The sequence below is a fragment of the Larimichthys crocea genome, chromosome XXIV (genome assembly GCF_000972845.2).
Source record: "Larimichthys crocea isolate SSNF chromosome XXIV, L_crocea_2.0, whole genome shotgun sequence".
In the NCBI taxonomy this organism is placed as follows: Eukaryota; Metazoa; Chordata; class Actinopteri; family Sciaenidae; genus Larimichthys; species Larimichthys crocea.
The window spans coordinates 1,939,860-1,959,739 of record NC_040034.1 but is presented as its reverse complement, the minus strand read 5'-3'; the positions used below and the strand labels follow the sequence as shown (position 1 = coordinate 1,959,739).

Genomic DNA, 19,880 nt, shown 5'->3' with positions numbered 1-19,880 from the left:
TACACAGATCATTTAGTGTCTTTGTTTTTTTTGCATGCTTGTTTTGTTCTCTTTTTCTATTCTTTCTTCCCCCACCCCCCGCTTTTTACATGTAAGGGGTTAGATGAGGCAGATAATGTTTATTTGTTAATGACCTACTTAATATTAATATTATTCAATACGTTTTTTATTTACATTTTTCATAAGGAACATAGGTCAAGTCAACTTCAATGCTGCCATATGTACAGAACATACAGAGAATTGAAATTGTGTTTCCCTCTTATCCCGGTGCAAACAACAATAAACATGACAAACATATAAAATATAAGTAAAGATGTAAAAAATATGAAATAAAAATAGAAATAGAAAAATGTCTTTTAGCTTGTATATATATTTTTATATTTCTATTTTTATTTTATATTTGTTGTTTGCACCGGGATAAGAGGAAAAACACAATTTTCAATTCTCTGTACGTCCTGTACATATGACAGCATTGATAATAAAGTTGACTCGACATGTGTTCCTTATGAAAAATGTAAATAAAAACGTATTGAATAATTTAAGTGACGTGTGTACACGTACGAATCATGAGTCAAAACAGCGCTAAAACTGTCTGAATTATTATTAAAGGTATAAATGGTAAAGTGTTGGGGAAAGAGTCGGTTCTTTTTGGCGAGTCAAACGCTCCGACTCCCTAAAAAGAACCGAACTTCCCATCACTACCGGCCCCATAAACCTAAATATGCCTGAGCCGTTTACGTGATGACGTCGCACGCCGCTCTCTCCCTCCCTCCCCCCTCTCGCCTCTCCGGGATCAACACAAACGCCGCCTGGTCCTCTTCAGACCAACGAAGGACCCGAGCTCGGAGGGGAACCAGCTGCAGCCGGTTCGTGTCAGAAGAAGCTTTCGGGGACCCGGTTCGACACCGCGGGCGTCTCTCTAAGTTCGGGGCTGTTTGCTGGATGTCCACGGAGCTGATATAAGTCCATAAAACGGTGATTAAAAAAACACGCGCGGGAGAGCCCGTTTCTAGAAGCTACCAGCTAACGAAGCCTAGCCGCTAATGCTAACGTGACCATGTTGTTTCTTTTGTTTTTAACTAAAACAAAGTTTTGTCACGTGTCAGCTCATACGCGATCCTTGTGCTGTTATCACGAACTTGTACCGGAACATAACTTTGTGTACTTGTTGACACTTTGAGGCTGCATTTTTTTAGTTTAAAAACTAACTGTGTTTTGTTTGTTTTTAGCAGCTGTGCTTTAAAACAACAACAACAACAACAACAGCTTAAAAATGTTGCCAGCATTCATTATTCTGCTAATCCCTCCACATAAGTAACACCTACCATATAAGCCAGGTGAGGCTTTACCTGAGTAATATGTTCAGGGTTCCCACGGGTGCTTGAATTCCTTGAAAATGCTTGAATTTCAATTCAGTGTTTTCAAGGTTGTGAAAATGCTTGAATTTTTTTGTGAAGTGCTTGAAAATGCTTGAATTTCAATTCAGTGTTTTCAAGGTTGTTAAAATGCTTGAATTTTTTGTGAAGTGCTTGAAAATGCTTGAATTTCAATTCAGTGTTTTCAAGGTTGTTGAAAATGCTTGAATTTCAATTCAGTTTTTTCAAGGTTGTGAAAATGCTTGAATTTCAATTCAGTGTTTTCAAGGTTGTGAAAATGCTTGAATTTTGTGTGATGTCTATTTGTCACTGTTATTGCGCTATGGTAGTTACACAATACACCGCTCACAAGCTGAGAATACAAGCCAATTCACAATTAGTTAAAAATCAAAACAGTCAATCTACCACCATATGAAATAATGCTAATTAGACCCATATTATTATTATGCCATACAGTGGCACCGCTGTGCTTCCCATGACCATCATGGCACACACAACTAGTAGGCTACCTGTTTGAAGGTGCTGGGAAAAATGGAAAAACTGGTGCTTGAAGGTGCTTGAATTTGTTCATGAAAAAGGTGTGGGAACCCTGCATATAAGCCAGGAGAGGCTTTACCTGAGTAATATGTTGAAAGGTGAGGGAGTGAGATTCACCTTGAGATCCTGGATGAATCGGTGTCACCAAGAAACCCAAGAGGGCTGTTGTGAAATGATAGTAAACACACACACACACACACACACACACACACACACACACACAGGACACACGTGAGGCTGAAGGAAATCTCATATGTTGGTCATCTGTTCCAGCTGACCGCACCATGTGCTTTGCTTAAAGACTTGTTGTTGTTGTTGTTGTTGCCATAGAGTGTATTTGGCTTCTTCCGCCTTGTGAAATAAAGTATGCATCTCGCTGACTTTGTTTCAGGGTTGGACACGTCCCCCTCCTCCTCCTCCACCTTTCTCCCCCCCTGCCAGAACCAGTCGGACAAGGAGCAGCACAGTTAAAAACAAACACACAAAAAATGGAGAGCCTACACTCCCATTGCCTTAAGTGCATCAACAGAAGATGCATGGTAAGGCCAGAGGCCGGCGTTTGCTGCGACCTCATCGGCTGTCCGCTCGTCTGCGGGGCGGTTTTCCACTCGTGCAAACTGGAGGAGCACCGGCTGCTGTGTCCCTACGAGCGGCTGCCGTGCCTCAACAGCGGATTCGGCTGCCCGTTCACCATCGCGAGGATCAAGATGGCGAAGCACCTGGAGACGTGTCCGGCGAGCATAGTGTGTTGCACCATGGAGTGGAATCGCTGGCCCGTGAGCTACTCGGATCGCAAGTCCTACGAAAACTTGAGCAAAGACTTTGACGAGGTGGAGCAGTTGGACATGGCCTTGGCCCTGCAGGACCAGAGGATGTTGTTGGAGTCCCTGAAGGTTACGACGATGGTGTCGAAGAACGGAGATAAGGAGGCGGATGAAAGTGACAAAATGGCCACGGCGTCCGGCCTACCAGAGGCTGTGTTTGGCAACGGAAGTATGGAAATGGAAGACGAGCCCTATAACGAGTTGTACAGAGCGTCGGAGACGAGCAGAAGTTTAGCCGTGGCCTTGGATATCCTCTCTAATTCCAAGGACATGGGTGCGATTGTTGGAAATTTAAACGGCGAAAAGACGGACAAGAACGGAGCCCTCCGCAACGGAGATAACGGAGATAGTCACAACGTTTATGTCGCCGACGGTGGGAAGAATGTAGACATGCAAGAGAGTGACTCTGATTCAGAGTGCGAACTCGGAGCTGTAGGTGGAGCGGACTGTGCGGTGGGGACGGATGGGGAAGACGGTATCGGCTGGGCAGACGAAAGCGATTTTGTGGAGTTGTTTTTTGAGGAGAAGGAAGACTCTATCGAGGAGCCGATAAATGATTCCGACCTCGTCTGGCCTGAGATGCCTCAGGACTACATGCCTGTCATAGCCCTGGAACGTCCCATGCCTCAACAGGCGCCTCCAATGCCATTCCTGCTGTCTGATCACGTGAGAAATAACTTCTTACATCACTTACCTACTGAGCTCAGGTACAGGTGTTTGGAGCGTAAACTACAGAATGTAGAAGTGCTCAGAGGAATAAGTATGTTTACATTTAACGGGCGTCGGGCGCTGCTGTCAGACCCGTACTTGTTTCGCGCAAAGATGGAGGACAAGGCAGTCGACACATCCGACCTGGAGGTGGTAGATGACCCCATGGGCCTCCACGGCATCGATCTCATCACTGCAGCTTTGCTCTTCTGCCTCGGGGACTCTCCAGGAGGCAGAGGAATCTCAGACAGCAGGTTTGTCGACGGCTACCACATTGACTTTGGTACTCAGACATTCTCCTTCCCTTCAGCCATTCTCGCAACCAACACCATGGTGGGAGACATCGCCTCCGCCTCAGCCTGCGATCACGCCAGCCCACAGCTTTCCAACCCGAGCCCCTTCCACACCCTCCGACTGGACCTGGTGCTCGAATGCGTGGCTCGATACCAAACAAAGCAGCGCTCCATGTTCACGTTCGTGTGCGGGCAGCTGTTCCGGCGGGACGAGTTCTCCTCTCATTTCAAAAACGTTCACGGCGACATTCACGCCGGGCTCAACGGCTGGATGGAGCAACGCTGCCCCTTGGCCTACTACGGCTGCACCTACTCCCAAAGACGATTCTGCCCGTCTGTACAGGGCTTCAGAATCATCCACGACAGGCACCTGGGCTCGTTTGGGGTTCAGCCCGGTTTGCCCTTAAAAACCGGGGACGGCCTCCCAAGAAACGCCTGCCGCTTCAGCTCTCCGTGCGATCAGTTCAGCAACCTTCCGTCCGAGGTGTTGCAGCACGTAGCAGGCTTCCTGGACAGCTTCAGCTTGTGCCAACTGTCCAGAGTGTCCCGCACCATGAGGGACATTTGTGCCAGTCTGCTTCAGATGCGTGGCATGGTCGTCCTGCTGTGGGAGAAGAAACGACGTGCTGATGGCTCTCCTTCATGGCAGATCACAGACAAGGTTAGTCATTTTCCTAAAAAGCACGTTTGTTGTCGTTTATCGCCGTACAACTGTCTGCTGTCACAGCGCGGGGAGGTAACGGGCTGATTCTCTGTCGTTTGTCACTCAGGTGTGGAGATTCAGCACAGCCTTCGGTACGGTGAACGAGTGGAAGTTTGCCAACATCGCCAGCATGGCCGACCACCTCAAGAAGTGCAAGTTCAACACGATCACTCGGCGGGAAGAGGCGATCCCTCTGCCGTGCATGTGTTTCACCAGAGAGCTCACGAAAGAGGGAAGGTGTTTACGCTCAGTCCTCAAACCAGTAGCCTAAGTGTTTTTTTTTTCTAAGACGAGACCATTAGAACTCAGATACACATGTGTTCTCCTGCGTGTTTACAGACGTTTGTCTCTTCCAGCCTCGGAAAGATAGAAAACCCCTGGTTGAACGTTATAAACTGGTTCACGGTGGAAAAAAACAAAACGAATCCTCACTCCCATAAATAAGACAAAGCCAGTAGTGGGCCGATTTCTACTTGAGTGGACGTACTGTGAAGCCGTGTATCTTCCCCTCTGATGGACTGAAGTTGTACCCGTATCTACTCTGACATTGTGTAAATAATCAGATGTTTTGATGTAGAATTTTTTTATTATTTTTCTATCAAAAAGTCAGTACTGTGCTCCAGCGGAGGTGAGAGTCAGAGCCTTAACTTATGCTATTTTCTAGTCATGAGGTCGTCCTGAAACATCTCAGTGAGATTTCTCAGTTTACTGGCATCGTGCACGGTTTTTATATCTCCTCCTGATGCCTACAGTGACCACGTGTGTGCCGCTCAGAGCTCCTTTTTTTAGATTTCATGGCTTTTAATTCTACATTTTTAAGACTGACCAAACATCTGTGGTAGCTGTGCACAAAGTTGTGCCATTTTACAGGTTTTCACTGTGGGTGTTTGATTTTTGTTCACCAGCGTACGGCACGTCACCGTCATACGATAGTGTGCCTCGTAACAAAGGTGGTCCATCTCCCTCCTTGCTTCTGTCACCTCTGACTTAACAGGCTGGCTTTGTTAGTCAGGTGAGAGATGAAGTAACTCTATTCTTCAGCCAAATCGTCCGTGGTCGGCTTGTGGTTCGTCTGTTCTACCAGCTATCTTTTTTTTTTTTTTTTTAACGAGTAACCAGCAATTATTTGTAGGTTGTTTTTATACAGAAATCTAAATGTAGCAGGAAAAACGATGAATGTACTCAGTGATTACAAGAATCCACCCGTGACTGTGGTCGGCGTGTGGTTTCCTCCCTTCAGTGTCAGACCTCATGAAAGCCTGCAGGCCAGGTGTTTTTTAGAAATCTAACGGGCACACACACTCACCTCCATGAACGAGTATCGCTAACTAATTATTTATCATGGTCGTGTGTTATCGGCACTACATGTCCACTGTCTTCAGATGCTGCTGGCTTCTCAGGGTTGTAGAATGAGGCTTTGTCTCACTGATTTCGCCGCAGATTATCGGTGTTAGCGTATTCGTTATCCAATGTGTGCGGATGTGGAAACTGTTTGTTTTTTTGGGGGGGTGTATAATGCAGAAAAAAAAGCTTGTGGTAATATATCTGTGTCACTGCAAAGTTTATCCAGGAGAGTTAGAGTAAGTAGCTTTCTGAGTATTGGTGCAGAGTTACAGTGGTGCAGAATCCACAGTCAAAAATATTCAGTTTATTGGCTGCCACGTTGGTAATCTGTGAGTTTTTCCTCTCTGAAATCAGCATCATAACAGCCTTTTTAAAAATCCCACATCAGTTGGACTCAATAGATAGATGTGTGTAGCAAAAAAACGACACGACGACGTGTCAACTACTTGATTATCAGTGGAGTCTAAGAAGTGACCGGCGTACCGCTCAGTATTATAATGACGTAACAGCGTGTGTTGCAGTGCCGGACTAACGGATGAGATGTTTTGGAGTTTGTCATCCATCAGCATCGTGTTCAGGCTGTCACCTATCAAACTTATTAACCGTTTAAGGATTAAGACACGAGGCCTAACGACACGAGAAACCTTTGCTCCCTCGCGTGAGGAAATGGACTGAAATGTTGCACAACGTAGAATGCAAAGTCAAAAAAAAGTGACCGATGAGAAGAAATGGATATTCCTTTTGAGAAAGAAAAAATGTGTGTTTTTGTTTTTATATTTTTGAAGTGTGATGCAAAAGCCCAAGTGATGTCAGAACTAAGCTGTGTTTTTACTCTAATAAGTCCCAATGTTTGGTTTATTTCTTATCAATTTTGTTTTGTACTGGTACTTTTATTTTGAAAGGAAAAATAATCTGCCTCTGTAATGTCTGGATTTTGAATTACTGATTTGCACATGAAGGCATGTACTGTAAAATCATGATGTTGAGGAGGTGTTTGGTTTTTTGTTTTTTGTTTTTGCATGTGAGTTTGAAAAATGATCAGTCAGTCCAATTCATTTATAGTTTGTTTCTCAGGCACAGTGCGTCATTAGAAAACATCTTCATATTAACTGTTACATTTTCTAAAGCCAGATCTGTTCACATGCTCTCAATCTTTAGGTTTTGACAGACGGACTGACCTAAACATTAAAACACATAATTAAGACAAATATATTGTCTGTACCACATCTGTTGTGTTATTTTTGTTGTTGTTGTTTTTGTATTGCGGTCTTTAAAGGCACCTGGAGTGTGTCAACACTTTTCAGCATTTTAAGTTTTTGGTTTCACTCCTGCTGAAGTGTATTTTTCACCACGAAATGCCAGCTTCATTTGTTTGACTTTGAAGCATTTTAATAAAGAGGTTCTTGGTTTTTAAGTGTTGATTTGTTTATTGATTTATTTATTGTCCTTTTTGTGCCCAGATGTTCCTGACAAACATAAATCACCTTCTTCACAGCCCTTTCCAGTTCAAGAAAAACATGTTTTACATGTAGTTTTCTGCACATGCACAGCCTGAATTCAGGTCAGGTACAGGAGAATATATATATTTTATGCATCGAAACAATAAATCTAATTTCTTAGAATTGGGTAATGGTGGAGCTCAGATGATCAGTCCACAGGTTGGCACTTCACTAATCAAAAGCTCGGCGTCTCTGTCCTAAAAGTACCTCTGCCTCTTCAGTACAATGTGTCTGTTGTTTCTTTGTCTTGTAAGTCTAAAGTATTAAAACGTCATTTACGTGCAAGTGGAAGCATCCATCCGGTCCGTCAGGGTCACGGTGGGACTGGAGCTGATCCCAGCAGAGTACGCCCCCTGGACAAGTCACCACAGACAACCATTCACACTCACATTCAGAGTCACTGATTAACCTGTTAAGTGCAGGTGTTTGGACTGTGGGGAGGAAGTTGGAGTCCCCGGGGAGAGAACCCACGCAGACACGGGAAGAACATGCAAACCACAGAAAAAGGAAGTCGGAGGTGTAATGAATATAAACTGATTACATCCTGGTGCTGTCATTGCGAAATAATCAAATAGGAATGTTCAACAATAAATTGCAAAACTTTTTAAATGTTTTAAAGCATTTTCTTTTTCAGGCCAATAAAGTTGAAGTAATCCAGTGTCTGGCTTAATCCTAACCCCACATGTTCACATGTTTATCCGCTAGATGGCGCCAGATCCACACAGATCCCAGAACAGCTGCGATGAATCAGCATGTGACTCTTTTATCACACTAAAGATAAACACATTTTAAACATATAATCACAGTGACACATTTATTAATTACTATTAATTATAATTTAAACTGGATTTACAGGCGACACTTCCTCCTGTTCTGACCAACGATAAGCACGTTTAGCGTCTGTAGAGTATTTATTTGCACTTGGATCAGATTGCGCGTTCAAATATTGGTTTAACTCGCAGATATGGAGTGAAGAAGAAGTGTGCTGCCTATATTTACCCCTTATAAAAAAAAATCCCCGTTACAAAGGGAAACAACATGTCATGACTTACAGTGAGTCAGCTGGGTGAGGGTGCTTCCCCCTCACACGGTTTCTGAACCCATCATGAGCAGATAACAGGCGCACATGACAACGCAGTTTTTCCATTAACAGCAAGATCACAGCCGCTTTTATTCTCGGGTTAAAATTTCCGCTTTATACCAGGAGTGGGGTTCGAACCCACGAGGACATACGTCCATTGGATCTTAAGTCCAACGCCTTAACCACTCGGCCATCCTGGTTGCGCGGCTGTTACGCAACAGTAAGCGCATCGGTCAACAACATCTGGTCAACAGGTGAGTCTACCTGAGTCATGATGATGAGGCCCAGTCACTGCCAGTAAATGCCCGCCCCAGACCACAGAGAGCTGCTGGGGAAGTGTAATCATCTCTGAAATGCATTTCAACACAGCAGAGTTCTTCTGCAAAACACCCACTGCTGTTTCTCATGCAGCTTCACTATGAAGAGTAACGACGGTCTAAGCCACAGCTTCAGTTAAGAAGGTGATAACTGGGAATCCCCCCCCTCAGTGCGTGATGGACTGCCACAATGTTAATTTCACTATCAGTACAACGAGTACAAGGAGATAGGCCTGCTGTGCAAACACAAACCTAGGCTGATATGATTAGTTTCCCATTCACTGTTGTTGTCACGCCGCCTGAGTGAACACCCGTGTACACATTGACTCAGGAGCAACCTGAGGAAACCTGCTCCCACGATGCAAAGCTCATCAATCGGTGAAGCTGGACGAGAACATTTGAAGATGACGCACTCATGTCTTTAAAAACTTGCAGGAAGTTTAAAGTATCTTGAGAAACATTGAGCCCTGGCCTGTAGCTTCTGATAATTATAGATGTGGGTTTGGCCGGGTTACACAATCCAAACACAAATCTATCTCGCCTCCCCGGCAAACCACAATATGACTGTGTTGTGTTCAGTGTGTTTGTAAAGACTTGTTAAGCAATGGCTGTGACATGAGATAGAGTGAAAACCAGTCTACGTCGATTTAAAAAGTCACTCTAAGGCATTTATTTACATCAATTAAATATCTCATATAACATTACAACGTTTTTTGAAGGACAAAGCTGAGAGTTCTCCATTGAATTATACGCTCAGATGTCTTCACAGTGATCATGCAAAGCAGTTCTCTGTAGCAATCAGGAAATGTAGCAACCATATCTCACTGTATACATTTGCATGTGGACGTGTGGTCTGAACCGAAGACAAAGTCTCTCAGACCAGCTCAGTGGACAGAACTATACAAGAGTAAATAAATACACAAGCTAAAGCAAGACATTGGAGGCATTTTTTGCAAAGCAAGCCGATCAATGTTCTCGAGACGCTGAGGAAAAATAGAACATTCATGCTGTCTCATTTGCAACAAGGGAAGCAACAACAAAACAGTTTCTTGCATGGGTTGTTTTTCTTGTATACCACGGCCTTCTTGATCTGGACCCTGGCCTTCACAACGTAGTCCTGAGTTCCAGTTACATTGGCCTCTATGTTGTCCAGCATGTGGCCCTGTTCCTCCACCAGCTGGGCCATCTGGAGGAAAAGCTCCTGAATGTCCCTGATGCGGCTCTCCAGCTCCAGCAGCTCCTTGTGCCGGTTCTCGATCTCATTGAGGGCAGATCTGGCAGTCCTCCCCTCCAGGAGGAGATTATCCGAGAAGACGTTCCACTTGCCCGTCTCGATCATCTCGTCGATCTGCTCCCTACTCACCTCCTTGCCCATGATCTCGGCTTGCCTCTGGATGCGGGTCTTGCAGTTCTCCCTCTGGACCATCTCAGCCTCGTTGTACTCAGACATGGCATCTCGGAAAGCGGCGGTTAGAGACACATACTGTGAGCGCACCATGCGAGCCACAGCTGAAGTTGGCCCGTTGTCCTCTTCCAGCTCTTTGCTCAGCTTCCCCAGCCGCTCCAACCGAGCGTAAATGGCCTCCCCTCTGGCCTTGATGTCCCGTCCGAGTGCGTTGGAGTCCCGTTTGATGCTGCTGAACCTCCGGACAGACGTGAGGAACCTGGTGTTCTGCTTCCCTAGACGCTTCACGTCCAGTCTGAGCAGCAGTATCTCCTTCCTCATCGCCTGCACGTCCTTGTAGACCATGTCCATCACATCCTCGCCCTCAAACATGATGGCTTGTTGCTCCAGAAGCTCGCCATCGTCACCTGTGGGATGGTCATTGCTCTCCTCGGGCCCGTGCTCCTCTTCTGCAGGTTTGGAGTTCTGCAGCTCAATAAGTCGGTCCCTCATGTCACCTGCAAGAGGAGTCAGGAGCCTTTACTCACCTACTTAAAGGAATAGTTTAACATTTTGGGGGAATTCACTTTTCAAAAGTCCCTTCAACATGAGACCAGCGACAAAATCAACCCACCAACACATCTAGAGCTCAACATTTAACACATTTTAAATTATTCATAAATGTAAAACCAACAAGTTGTCGCTTTGCAGGTTGTCATGTGACACCCGACTAAGAAATAGTACTGCACATAACCCCAACAAATTGATGAGTTGAGCCCAAAAAAATGTTGTTTGAGTTGGGAAACGCTGGACTAAACTAAACTGGCTCAACTCCACCTCAACCAGCTACAACAGTAAAAAGCTGCTTGATGTCTCAGTATTAACCTGATAAAGTGAAATATAACATCATTATATATAGTAACGCTGCATTTCTCTGCAGACCGAATACTTTTACTTTTCATACTTTGAGTACATCTTGCTGGGTTTGTACTTGTACTTACAATTTAAACCCAGGACTCTTACTTGTAATGGAGTTTTTTTTTACACTGTTGCACTGAATACTTCTTTCACCACCACCTACTTCATTGGAAAAATCCAGCCCACACTCCCTTAATTTTTTTGATTGTTTCATGGTGCGAAAAACAATTTACAGCAAGAGATGAATGTGACATATTTGGGGGAAACGATCAGACACTAATGGATAGATACTGTAAAGATGAGTATGTGTTTAAAGTCCTCAAAAGGAAACAGCTCGGCTGTGTCGTTTCCATCGCAGATAGCGGCAACTTGAGACTCACTTATTTCCTCTCAAGAGAGTGTGATGTCGGTCAAGTTTAAATATGTTTTACATAAGAGAAATAAAACACAATAACAGACTGAAGCATCTTTGGTATTAACAAGTGAAAATCATGAGGAATAAGAAAAAACAATCAGAGAAATCAGTTTATGACAATCAGATTATTTTAATCCACATATCTGATACGCATATTAAAATACAGATTATAAATACCTTCGTGTGTTTTCCTGCGGCCGTCCTACTCGTTTCAACTCGCTGTGGCAGAAGATGAGAGCACGGAAAGACTCATTTCCTCTTTTTTTCTCTGCGTTATATCAACAATTTCGACACATGCAGAAGTCTGAGTGTTTGTAAGGAGTAGTCACAAACACTTCTCGGTCCGCTGGCACACTGACACAGCTCACAGCAGGTACTAATGCGGAAGATCACGCCTTCTTCTCCCCCCCGCCTCAATATTTCACACAGTTCACCGCTTCTCTGGTCTGAGTGCAGGAAGGAAGCAAGGCCACCCATCACACTCATCATGTAATGCTGCTTTATGAAATATCAGTGCGCGCCGATGGTGACTTTTACGCACGACGCGCGTTCAGATTTGAAAGAGAAAATGAGACACAGTTATAAAAACTTTTTACCTCCACATTACTATGCAAACAACAAACATCAGACTTTATTATCATAAAAAAAAATAACAATTCCAAGTTTAATCATTTACCTTATAAACAGCAGTCTCACCACAAAGTGCATTTAGTAGCTGTTCTGCATCTTTTGACAGTATTTAAGGAAGTATTCAGATCATTTACTTCGGTAAAAGTAGCAAAACCAGACTGTGAAAATACTTAATTACAAATAAAAGTGAAGTATAAGTAAGTAGGAAGTATTATGTAAGTATAAACAGGCAAAACAAAGTACAAGACAAGTAGAAATCGAGCTGATTTGGATTATTTTATATACTTATGGGTGGTTTAATGTGTCACGATGCATCATCATATCATATACCACAAAGTAATCTGTAACTTAAGCCTTGTTTAAGTGTACTGGAGTGTGTGTGAGTTCAGTATATGAGTGAAGTTACATCCCAGCAGTGCCTTTAGGTTGCATGACATCAAACTGTAAATGATTACATGATTACATTTTTTCTGTTAGCACTTGGAAGACTTCTCATCCCAGTTTAAAGATTCAAACTTCATTCTTTCCTCTGGAAATGAGCAGCAGTTGATGAAATCTCTGGTATGTGATCAGAAGCTGCAGAACATGTAGCTTCATGTTTCAGATCCTCTTACTAAACTATTGAGCTGTTTGCAGATGTGGATGTTTGCTGGTGTATATTCTTGATAAATCCTGTGGAAGTTGATTCTGTTGTTAGTATGTCTTCAACTTTACCTCATCGTTATAAATGTCCAAACATTTGAATGAAACCTAATTCAGTCCCATGATCCAATGATTGTAAGTTGAACAGTGATTCTTGTGTTGAGACGGTTTTGTCAATATCAAAGCAGTTTTCTGATGGTTTAAAATGTCTTAAAGGATTGTTCATTCATATTTTTGGTAGTGCAGATGGTGGAGCGTGGTGTGCACGTGGACCGCAGGCCTTCATCACATCTAGTTTTTATACCACGGAATGCAGCAACAGAACATACTCTTGATGGGGTTCTTGTTATCAGATTTAATTGCTGCACTTAGGTTGACCAATGACTCCTGAGTGATCACCTCAGTACTTTGAACATTTTTCTGGATGTTATCAATGAACGCCCCCTGCTCCTCTGTGAGCACAGCCACATCCAGAAACACCTCCTGGATCCCCTGGATCCTCGTCTCCAGCTCCATCAGCTCCATGTGTCGGCTCTCGATCTGCAGGAAAGCCGAACGGACCGATTTGCCCTCCAGCTGGGCGTTGAACACAGTCAGCTCCCCGCTCTCCATCATCTCCTCCAGCTCCTCCTTGCTGACCTCCCTGCCCACCACCTCCATCTGCCTCTGGATCTGCCGTTTGCAAGCCTCCCTGTGGCTCATCTCTGTGTCGTTGTAGCTGAACATCACCTCCCGCAGAGCACTGCCGAGGCACTGGTACTGCGTTCTAGCAATGCGTGCTGTGGGATCAGAGCTTCCACGCTCTGACTCAAGCTCCCCTCTCAGAGCATTCAACATGTGCAGCCTCTGCAGGACAGCTTCTCCCCTGCGCTTAATATCCGCCCCAATTACACTGGAGTCCCTCTTTGTCGCAATGGGGTATGAGGTCTTGTTTAAGGTCTGGAAGTTCACATCTTTCAGGTCCTTGACGTCGTTCTGGATCTGCTGGATCTCCAGACGTATCTCTTGGGCCTCTTGTAGAACTCCATCCAGGTCAGGATTCGATGCTGTCGCTGCCTCTAGGTCATGTAGCTCCACTGTGCTGAATCCCTCAGAGTCCGTCTCCACCTGATGGAGGTGCTTCAGCCTGTCTCTCATGTCTGAAAGGGAAAAAATAAGAATAGAGCGGCGATTCACAGGCTGGAAGTTGGGGGGTTATAAGTTTAGTTTGAGGGGGTCACACTGCATTAACTGATCCATTTAGGGGCAGAGAAAACAGCCTGTAAACACAATGCAGGCCACACGGGATAATCATCTTTTAAAGAGGTCAACCAGCGACTTAGTATTGTACTTTCATACAGTCAAGGTACAAAAATCTGAAGCAGCAGAGGCTGAGATATCCTGACTTTGAGTCTTTAGTCTCCAAAACACTGGGTGGCTTCCATAATGCACCTCACCCTTTGGAAAACATTAGTGGAAGGCCCCTTTAACATGACATGGAGTCTGAGGAATGTAAGTCCAATATTTACTCTGTTTTAGCTCCTTTTTTTTCTTCCTGTTATTTGATTCTTTAGCTGTTAAGTGCTCCACTATGTTCCCCAGCTAATCACTACCTTCAGCTGTTTGTAGTGTAGAGTGAGTTTTTAGAGCCTAGTTTTTAGTGCTATAAAACACAACAATGAGCTGAAAGACACTAAAACACTTGAGGTAGACCATGTTTCATTTTCAGGGGTCAACGCTCAAAAGAAGTTGGGAAACGCTGAGACAGATAAAAGTGGAGGAAGGCATGTGACACACCCCTCTTAAGAAACTGATCTTGTGTAAAATTAGTGAATTTTTACACACTTTATTATTATTACATGCATGCAGACTGCATAGCTAAAGTGTCTGAACATAGAAATTGAGTTGGTGGGTGAGTGAGAGAGAAGGTGAAGACAGACGGTGGTTGTACTTTATGTAATATTTCCTGAACACGACTGAAGACGTCCAACACAGGAGGGCTCAGTCAAGCACAAAACAATCTAAGACTTTAAGTAATTGATATGTGCAGGAGGAAGGGAAATTTTCTACCTCTTCAGTGTTATGTAATCTCATCTGCCAGGACATTAAACTCCCCTTCTGGACTTACCTAACAAGTTTTAAAGCTGAAAATTACGGTATAAAAGTGTTTCAGCATGCATGTAATCCGGTTTAAGTAAATGGGAATACGTATAATCTAGGTTTTCTAAGTGGAATTCAATAGAAACAATAGAGGACATTGAATGGATAACCCTGAAAAGCTTTATATCTTACAGTAGATTAATTCTGGTGCCTTGATTCCAGCTGTTTTTAGCTGTAATCCTACTTATTAAATCCTAAAATAAGCCCAATAAATATGGAATAACAGAATAAATATTTCTCACTTGTATGGCAGTCAGTCATCAGCAGAAGGTTTGCAGTCTCTTCTCCTTCTGAAGCTGATCATAGGAATGGTAGCTCAGTCCAGCAGGCAGCGTGGTGACTGTATGATTTTTTTAAGACATGTTAACAATCATCACTTGTTGTTGTTGCACCTGTTTACAGGAAACAAAACTTTCTACATTCCTGTTGTGTCACATGAAGGCACGGCGTGACGCACGGTAAGATGAAGCATCCCAAGGATTTTTATTCAAGATGTCCACTGATCCGTGTCCATACATGTCACATTTTTTTAAATTTTTGATAGACTTGTTGTTGTTTTTCATGATGAGGGGCTGTTAAAAGAGACTTATGTTCAACTATGACCTCAAAAAAGAAACTATGTGAGATAATATCAAGGACTGAAGGCACCATACACTGATAGTGGACACCAAAAGCATGTCAAAAGAAATAAAGAGGAAGTATTTCAGATATGTTATCTTCCACAGGGGTGGGACTAAAATGTTCATATGTGATAACAAATCACAAACTTCTTGTGTCTCATTGCATGCAGTGAAGCTACAGACCGACGTCAGGTGACTATCAGTCATGCTGCCAGAAATAAGAAGCTGAAGTATATTTAAACCAGGAAAATGGACGGCTCAGTCGATGCGTAGGAAGCTGCTGTGTAATCCTCATACTCATTTCGACAGCCAGCTGTGGTTTGTGCGTGATAGGTAATTTCCACTGGCCTCCATGAGTTTGAGTCACGCTGGCTATCTTTTTTTCTTTTGGATAAATTGGTATGTGACTAAGCTATAGATGCAAACTCCTACAGTTTGTAACTGACACTTGATTCTACAGAAAAAGAGAGACCAACATGAGTGAGGCGGAAATATCACCCCCAAAACCACAATACAAGCAGCAATCAAGTGCTCAGTGTGGTCTCTGTGTTTTCTTTATTCCACATGCATGTTCACACAGTTTACCTGGGTACCTTACCTTTATAACAATAAACAAAGAAACTAACTCAAAGTTAAAGAATTGAACTATACAGTCATTTAAAATCAAAACATTCATGTGAACACTCAGCTGATTAAAACTTCTACCACCAGATGGCAACCAGGAGTCGCACAGGCTTCTCAAAATGTGGGGAGAGATGGGCATTGTATATGGACGTGTATCCATGTTGAGGAGTACTGGGGGAAAACTGTTAGCCAACTTAATTTGATTTTTAACATCCAGCTTGATGCTGACCCTCAGGTCCTGCTTCTCGGCTTCATATCAAAGGGTCTCATCAAAGAAGGCTGCTCAGTGCTCGGAAAAATATATTGCTTAGATGGATTGATAATGCTCCACCTACAATTAGGAGCTGGCACAAAGTGATATTTGACTTACTGCCAATGGAATCCCTAACATACAGATTCAAATGTAAGATGGATGATTTTTGTAGGATGTGGACCCCTTTCTTTAAATATGCAGGTAAAAGACCCCAAGACAACCATTGTATTAAAAGGGACGATAGATGGCAATGAAGGAAACTGGCTAACTGATGTTTTTGGGTCATAAGGTCGGACATTAATTTACTTTTATTTGTTTTTTTATTAATTTAACTGGCCATGCTGTTTTGTTGTTTGTTATCTGTGTTCATGTCAGAAAACGTAATAAAAGAATAATAATTGGGGAGAGAGTTTGGGACTGGATGTTGCAGGGCAGAGCAAGGAGGGAAATTATATTTAAAGCAACATTGTGTAACTTTTATACCTTAGAATCATGTTGATGCTACACTGACATACATAGTCTGTCATTTACACTCCCATAGGTCCCCATACGTTTGTAACTTTGGGCACTTCATGGCACTAGGTCACACACCACCAACTATTTTTACTGATTTGAGTGATTTTGGTGAATCTGGATCATATTTCATGGAGAACATGTTCCCTTTCCCTCTGACGTCTTCTAGCTGCTCTGCTGTAACTCTGTGATTTACAGAGTTTCATGATGGACAGTGAAGTAAGCTGCTGCCAACCGTAGCTGCTGTTAGCTAATGAGTCTGAAGCTTGGCAAGCGAGCGGTGTAATTAGGCTCAGCAGCCTCTATGGACATGAAATAAAAGGCTGAAAGACAGATTGGACCAGTAAGTCATATCAGCTGGCTGCTAAGTCGTCAGTTGTTGCACTTGCTTGATGTTTGGCCGTCAGCAAAGTTGTTGACTTGCTAGTTTGTGGTCATAAGTAATATAATTATAATAAATCCACGTGCACAACTGTTCATATTTTCTACAGTGGGATTACACTCAAAAATACAGATTTCTATGCAATGTTGCTTTAAGGGCTACGTCAGCGTTACTCCATTAGGAAGTAGGATACTACTAAAAAAAGATATAAAGCCTTTTTGTGGCTCCAGCGGGAGCTGCATGAAGTCTGATAAATTGCCTCATGTGATATGACTTGAGTCTGCCTCAGTTAAAAAGAAGTGATGTACCAGGCCTCGGTGGAGCTCATTTCACACTCAGAGTGGAAATATTAAAACAGATTGATTAGTGGGTGAAGTGGTCTATATGTTTTATGTTTCTGTGACCATCTTCAAGAGCACCCTAAGGTTAACCTGGATCTACTTCATGTCACTGAGCACTTGGCTGATTCAATCTATTCTGTCAAAGCTCAGTACTTACAGTAGGAGGAGTGTTTGTTTTGCCCATCAGGTGTCAGTGATACAACAGAAATATCTGTAACATGCAGTTCATGAACTTTTCTGCAGTAGATCATTATCCCAACAACATTATCCAATGCATTAGTTCACCTTAACAAAGCATGAGTAACCGGTTAGTTCAGGAGGAAATGGATTACCACCTAAGCACATATTTACTGTTGTTAAGATCATAAATCAAATTAATAGCATGCAGAACATCAAGAAAAAAGTGTAATCAGAAACAACCTGTCATTCACTTTAAATCATTTTAAATATTAAAATTGCATACTTTCTGTTTTTCCATTAAAGAACTTGGTTTCTAAAACCAACACCAAAAAGACCAAACATGAGCAAACACAACCTAAAAACATGACCGATCAACCCCAAAAATTAAACACACCCAAAAACATGACAGAATAATCCCAAAACATGAACAAACACAATCAAAAACAAGAGCAAACAACCAAAGACATTATTAAAAAACCCTACAAAAACATGACCAAACCACCAAAGACTGACCAAACCCAACCTCAAAATAGAACCAAACAATACCCCAAAATGTGACCAAACAACTGCAAATACATGACCAAACATGAGCAAACACAACCTAAAAACATGACCAGAGAACCCCAAAATCAAACACACCCAAAAACATGAGAGAATAATCCCAAAACATGACCAATTAACCAAAGACTGACCAAATCCAACCTAGAAATATGACCAAACATGACCCCAAAACACGACCAATCACCACCCTAAAACATAACAGAATACCATCCAACAAACATTCCAAGTTGAGAGTTCTAGTTCAAATCTAGTTATCTTTTGAGTCAGCTGGCTCTGATTTGAGCAGCATGTTTTTTTTTTTAATCAATAAACTGTGTTGCATGAGTTCCATGCAGAAGAACTATAGAAGTTTCTGTTCACCAGTCAGCAACTCTGCATGTGATCAGGTGAAACTGAACTCGGCCTTGTTTACGCTCCGCACTGCTTATCAGAGGCTCAAAAACTCCCAGACTGAGGTACAGAAACACTGGCAAGCAATTCATTGTGAATGTGCCAAGAATGTTTTCATAATTAAGGACGGTAAACCTGCTAAACCTGAACACAAAGGTCTATTTAGTGCATGCTGAAACTTTAAAGTAACACATTTGACATCCTTTTTTGTAAATATAGCGTTACCTGTTTATTCTTTAGTATGTGTCTGTGGCTAATAAAATCATATTACGTGATCTGGATCGCACTAAAGTGGGTCAGAAGCATGACTCTGTTCCCTGTCTTTAAACATGACTCTAACATTGTTGGAGAAATCAAAAAATGAACTTGCCTTTTAAGCATAAAAAGGAAATCAAGTTATCTGTCTTTAATTAAATATATGTCATGTCTGATTTTAAGATGATTAACCTTGTAACATAGCAGGTTTAATCCAATTTATCATGCTGTCTTAGATCTTTTTTTTTGCTGAAACACATAACAATGCCAGTATTATATGATGTAAAGCCTGCAAAAGACTGCAAGAACATACAGAAGAGAACCAAAAACAATGATATCAAAAACTCTGCTGACCTTCATGTTTTCTATTCCAACTTTAGGTGCAGAGTACAATATTTCAGCTAAGCATAAAAAAGCACTAACTCATCAGATTTGTGCACTGTGCACAGTATATTTGATACCCTGAAACTACCAGGTACACGAGATAGGACATGCACACACATGCAGAGCCCCCCAGCGTTTCATTACATTACATTGCATCAGGCCTCAGGAGTTAGGTTACTGTAATCCGTGTAGAAAACATCAGCTGTTTCCAGTTACCCAAAGTTGTGACTCGAATTTATTCAACTTATTGGCTTCAGACTGAGGTTCACATAACAGCACCAGTGTCTTCAAAACATCTGACCAAATTAACATGAATGTCTGTCATGAGTTTGGAGATATTTCCCGTCTCTAAGATTTCCCAAGGTCCGACTTTGCTCAACTTAAATGACACATCAGTCTTGTTTAAGGTAAATAAGGAAGCCACTGTATGTATAGTGACTCCTGGTATACTGGTATACCAATGACAAAGACAAAGAGATGGTGAAATCTGAATAAATTTATTAGCTAGCTTTCTATCTGCTGACAGCTCATTTCACTTAAAATGAGTTTGTAACCACAGCTCAATGA

The 19,880-nt window shown here is 42.6% G+C and overlaps 3 protein-coding genes and 1 non-coding gene across 4 annotated transcripts; 1 reads left to right on the top strand and 3 right to left on the bottom strand.

Moving 5' to 3' along the window:
* The first annotated feature begins 754 nt into the window (after positions 1–754).
* On the top strand, positions 755–7,214 carry fbxo30a (F-box protein 30a). The gene is made up of 3 exons (XM_019254206.2): positions 755–975; positions 2,305–4,399; positions 4,509–7,214. The coding sequence occupies exons 2-3, from the start codon at positions 2,402–2,404 to the stop codon at positions 4,710–4,712; spliced, it is 2,202 nt and encodes a 733-aa protein (XP_019109751.1). The 5' UTR covers positions 755–975; positions 2,305–2,401; the 3' UTR covers positions 4,713–7,214.
* Positions 7,215–8,482: 1,268 nt separating this feature from the next.
* Positions 8,483–8,565, bottom strand: trnal-uaa (transfer RNA leucine (anticodon UAA)). The gene has a single exon. It is a non-coding gene; the product is annotated as a tRNA-Leu (tRNA).
* Positions 8,566–9,324: 759 nt separating this feature from the next.
* Positions 9,325–11,753, bottom strand: stx11a (syntaxin 11a). Its single transcript, XM_010743910.3, has 2 exons — positions 11,577–11,753; positions 9,325–10,584 (listed from the first exon to the last, which is right to left on the bottom strand). Exon 2 carries the CDS (start codon positions 10,577–10,579, stop codon positions 9,695–9,697), a length of 885 nt encoding a protein of 294 aa, XP_010742212.3. The 5' UTR covers positions 10,580–10,584; positions 11,577–11,753; the 3' UTR covers positions 9,325–9,694.
* A 118-nt stretch (positions 11,754–11,871) lies between these two features.
* LOC104929397 (syntaxin-11) lies at positions 11,872–16,659 on the bottom strand. Its single transcript, XM_010743909.3, has 2 exons — positions 15,053–16,659; positions 11,872–13,810 (listed from the first exon to the last, which is right to left on the bottom strand). The coding sequence occupies exons 1-2, from the start codon at positions 15,069–15,071 to the stop codon at positions 12,963–12,965; spliced, it is 867 nt and encodes a 288-aa protein (XP_010742211.3). The 5' UTR covers positions 15,072–16,659; the 3' UTR covers positions 11,872–12,962.
* Positions 16,660–19,880: the final 3,221 nt, after the last annotated feature.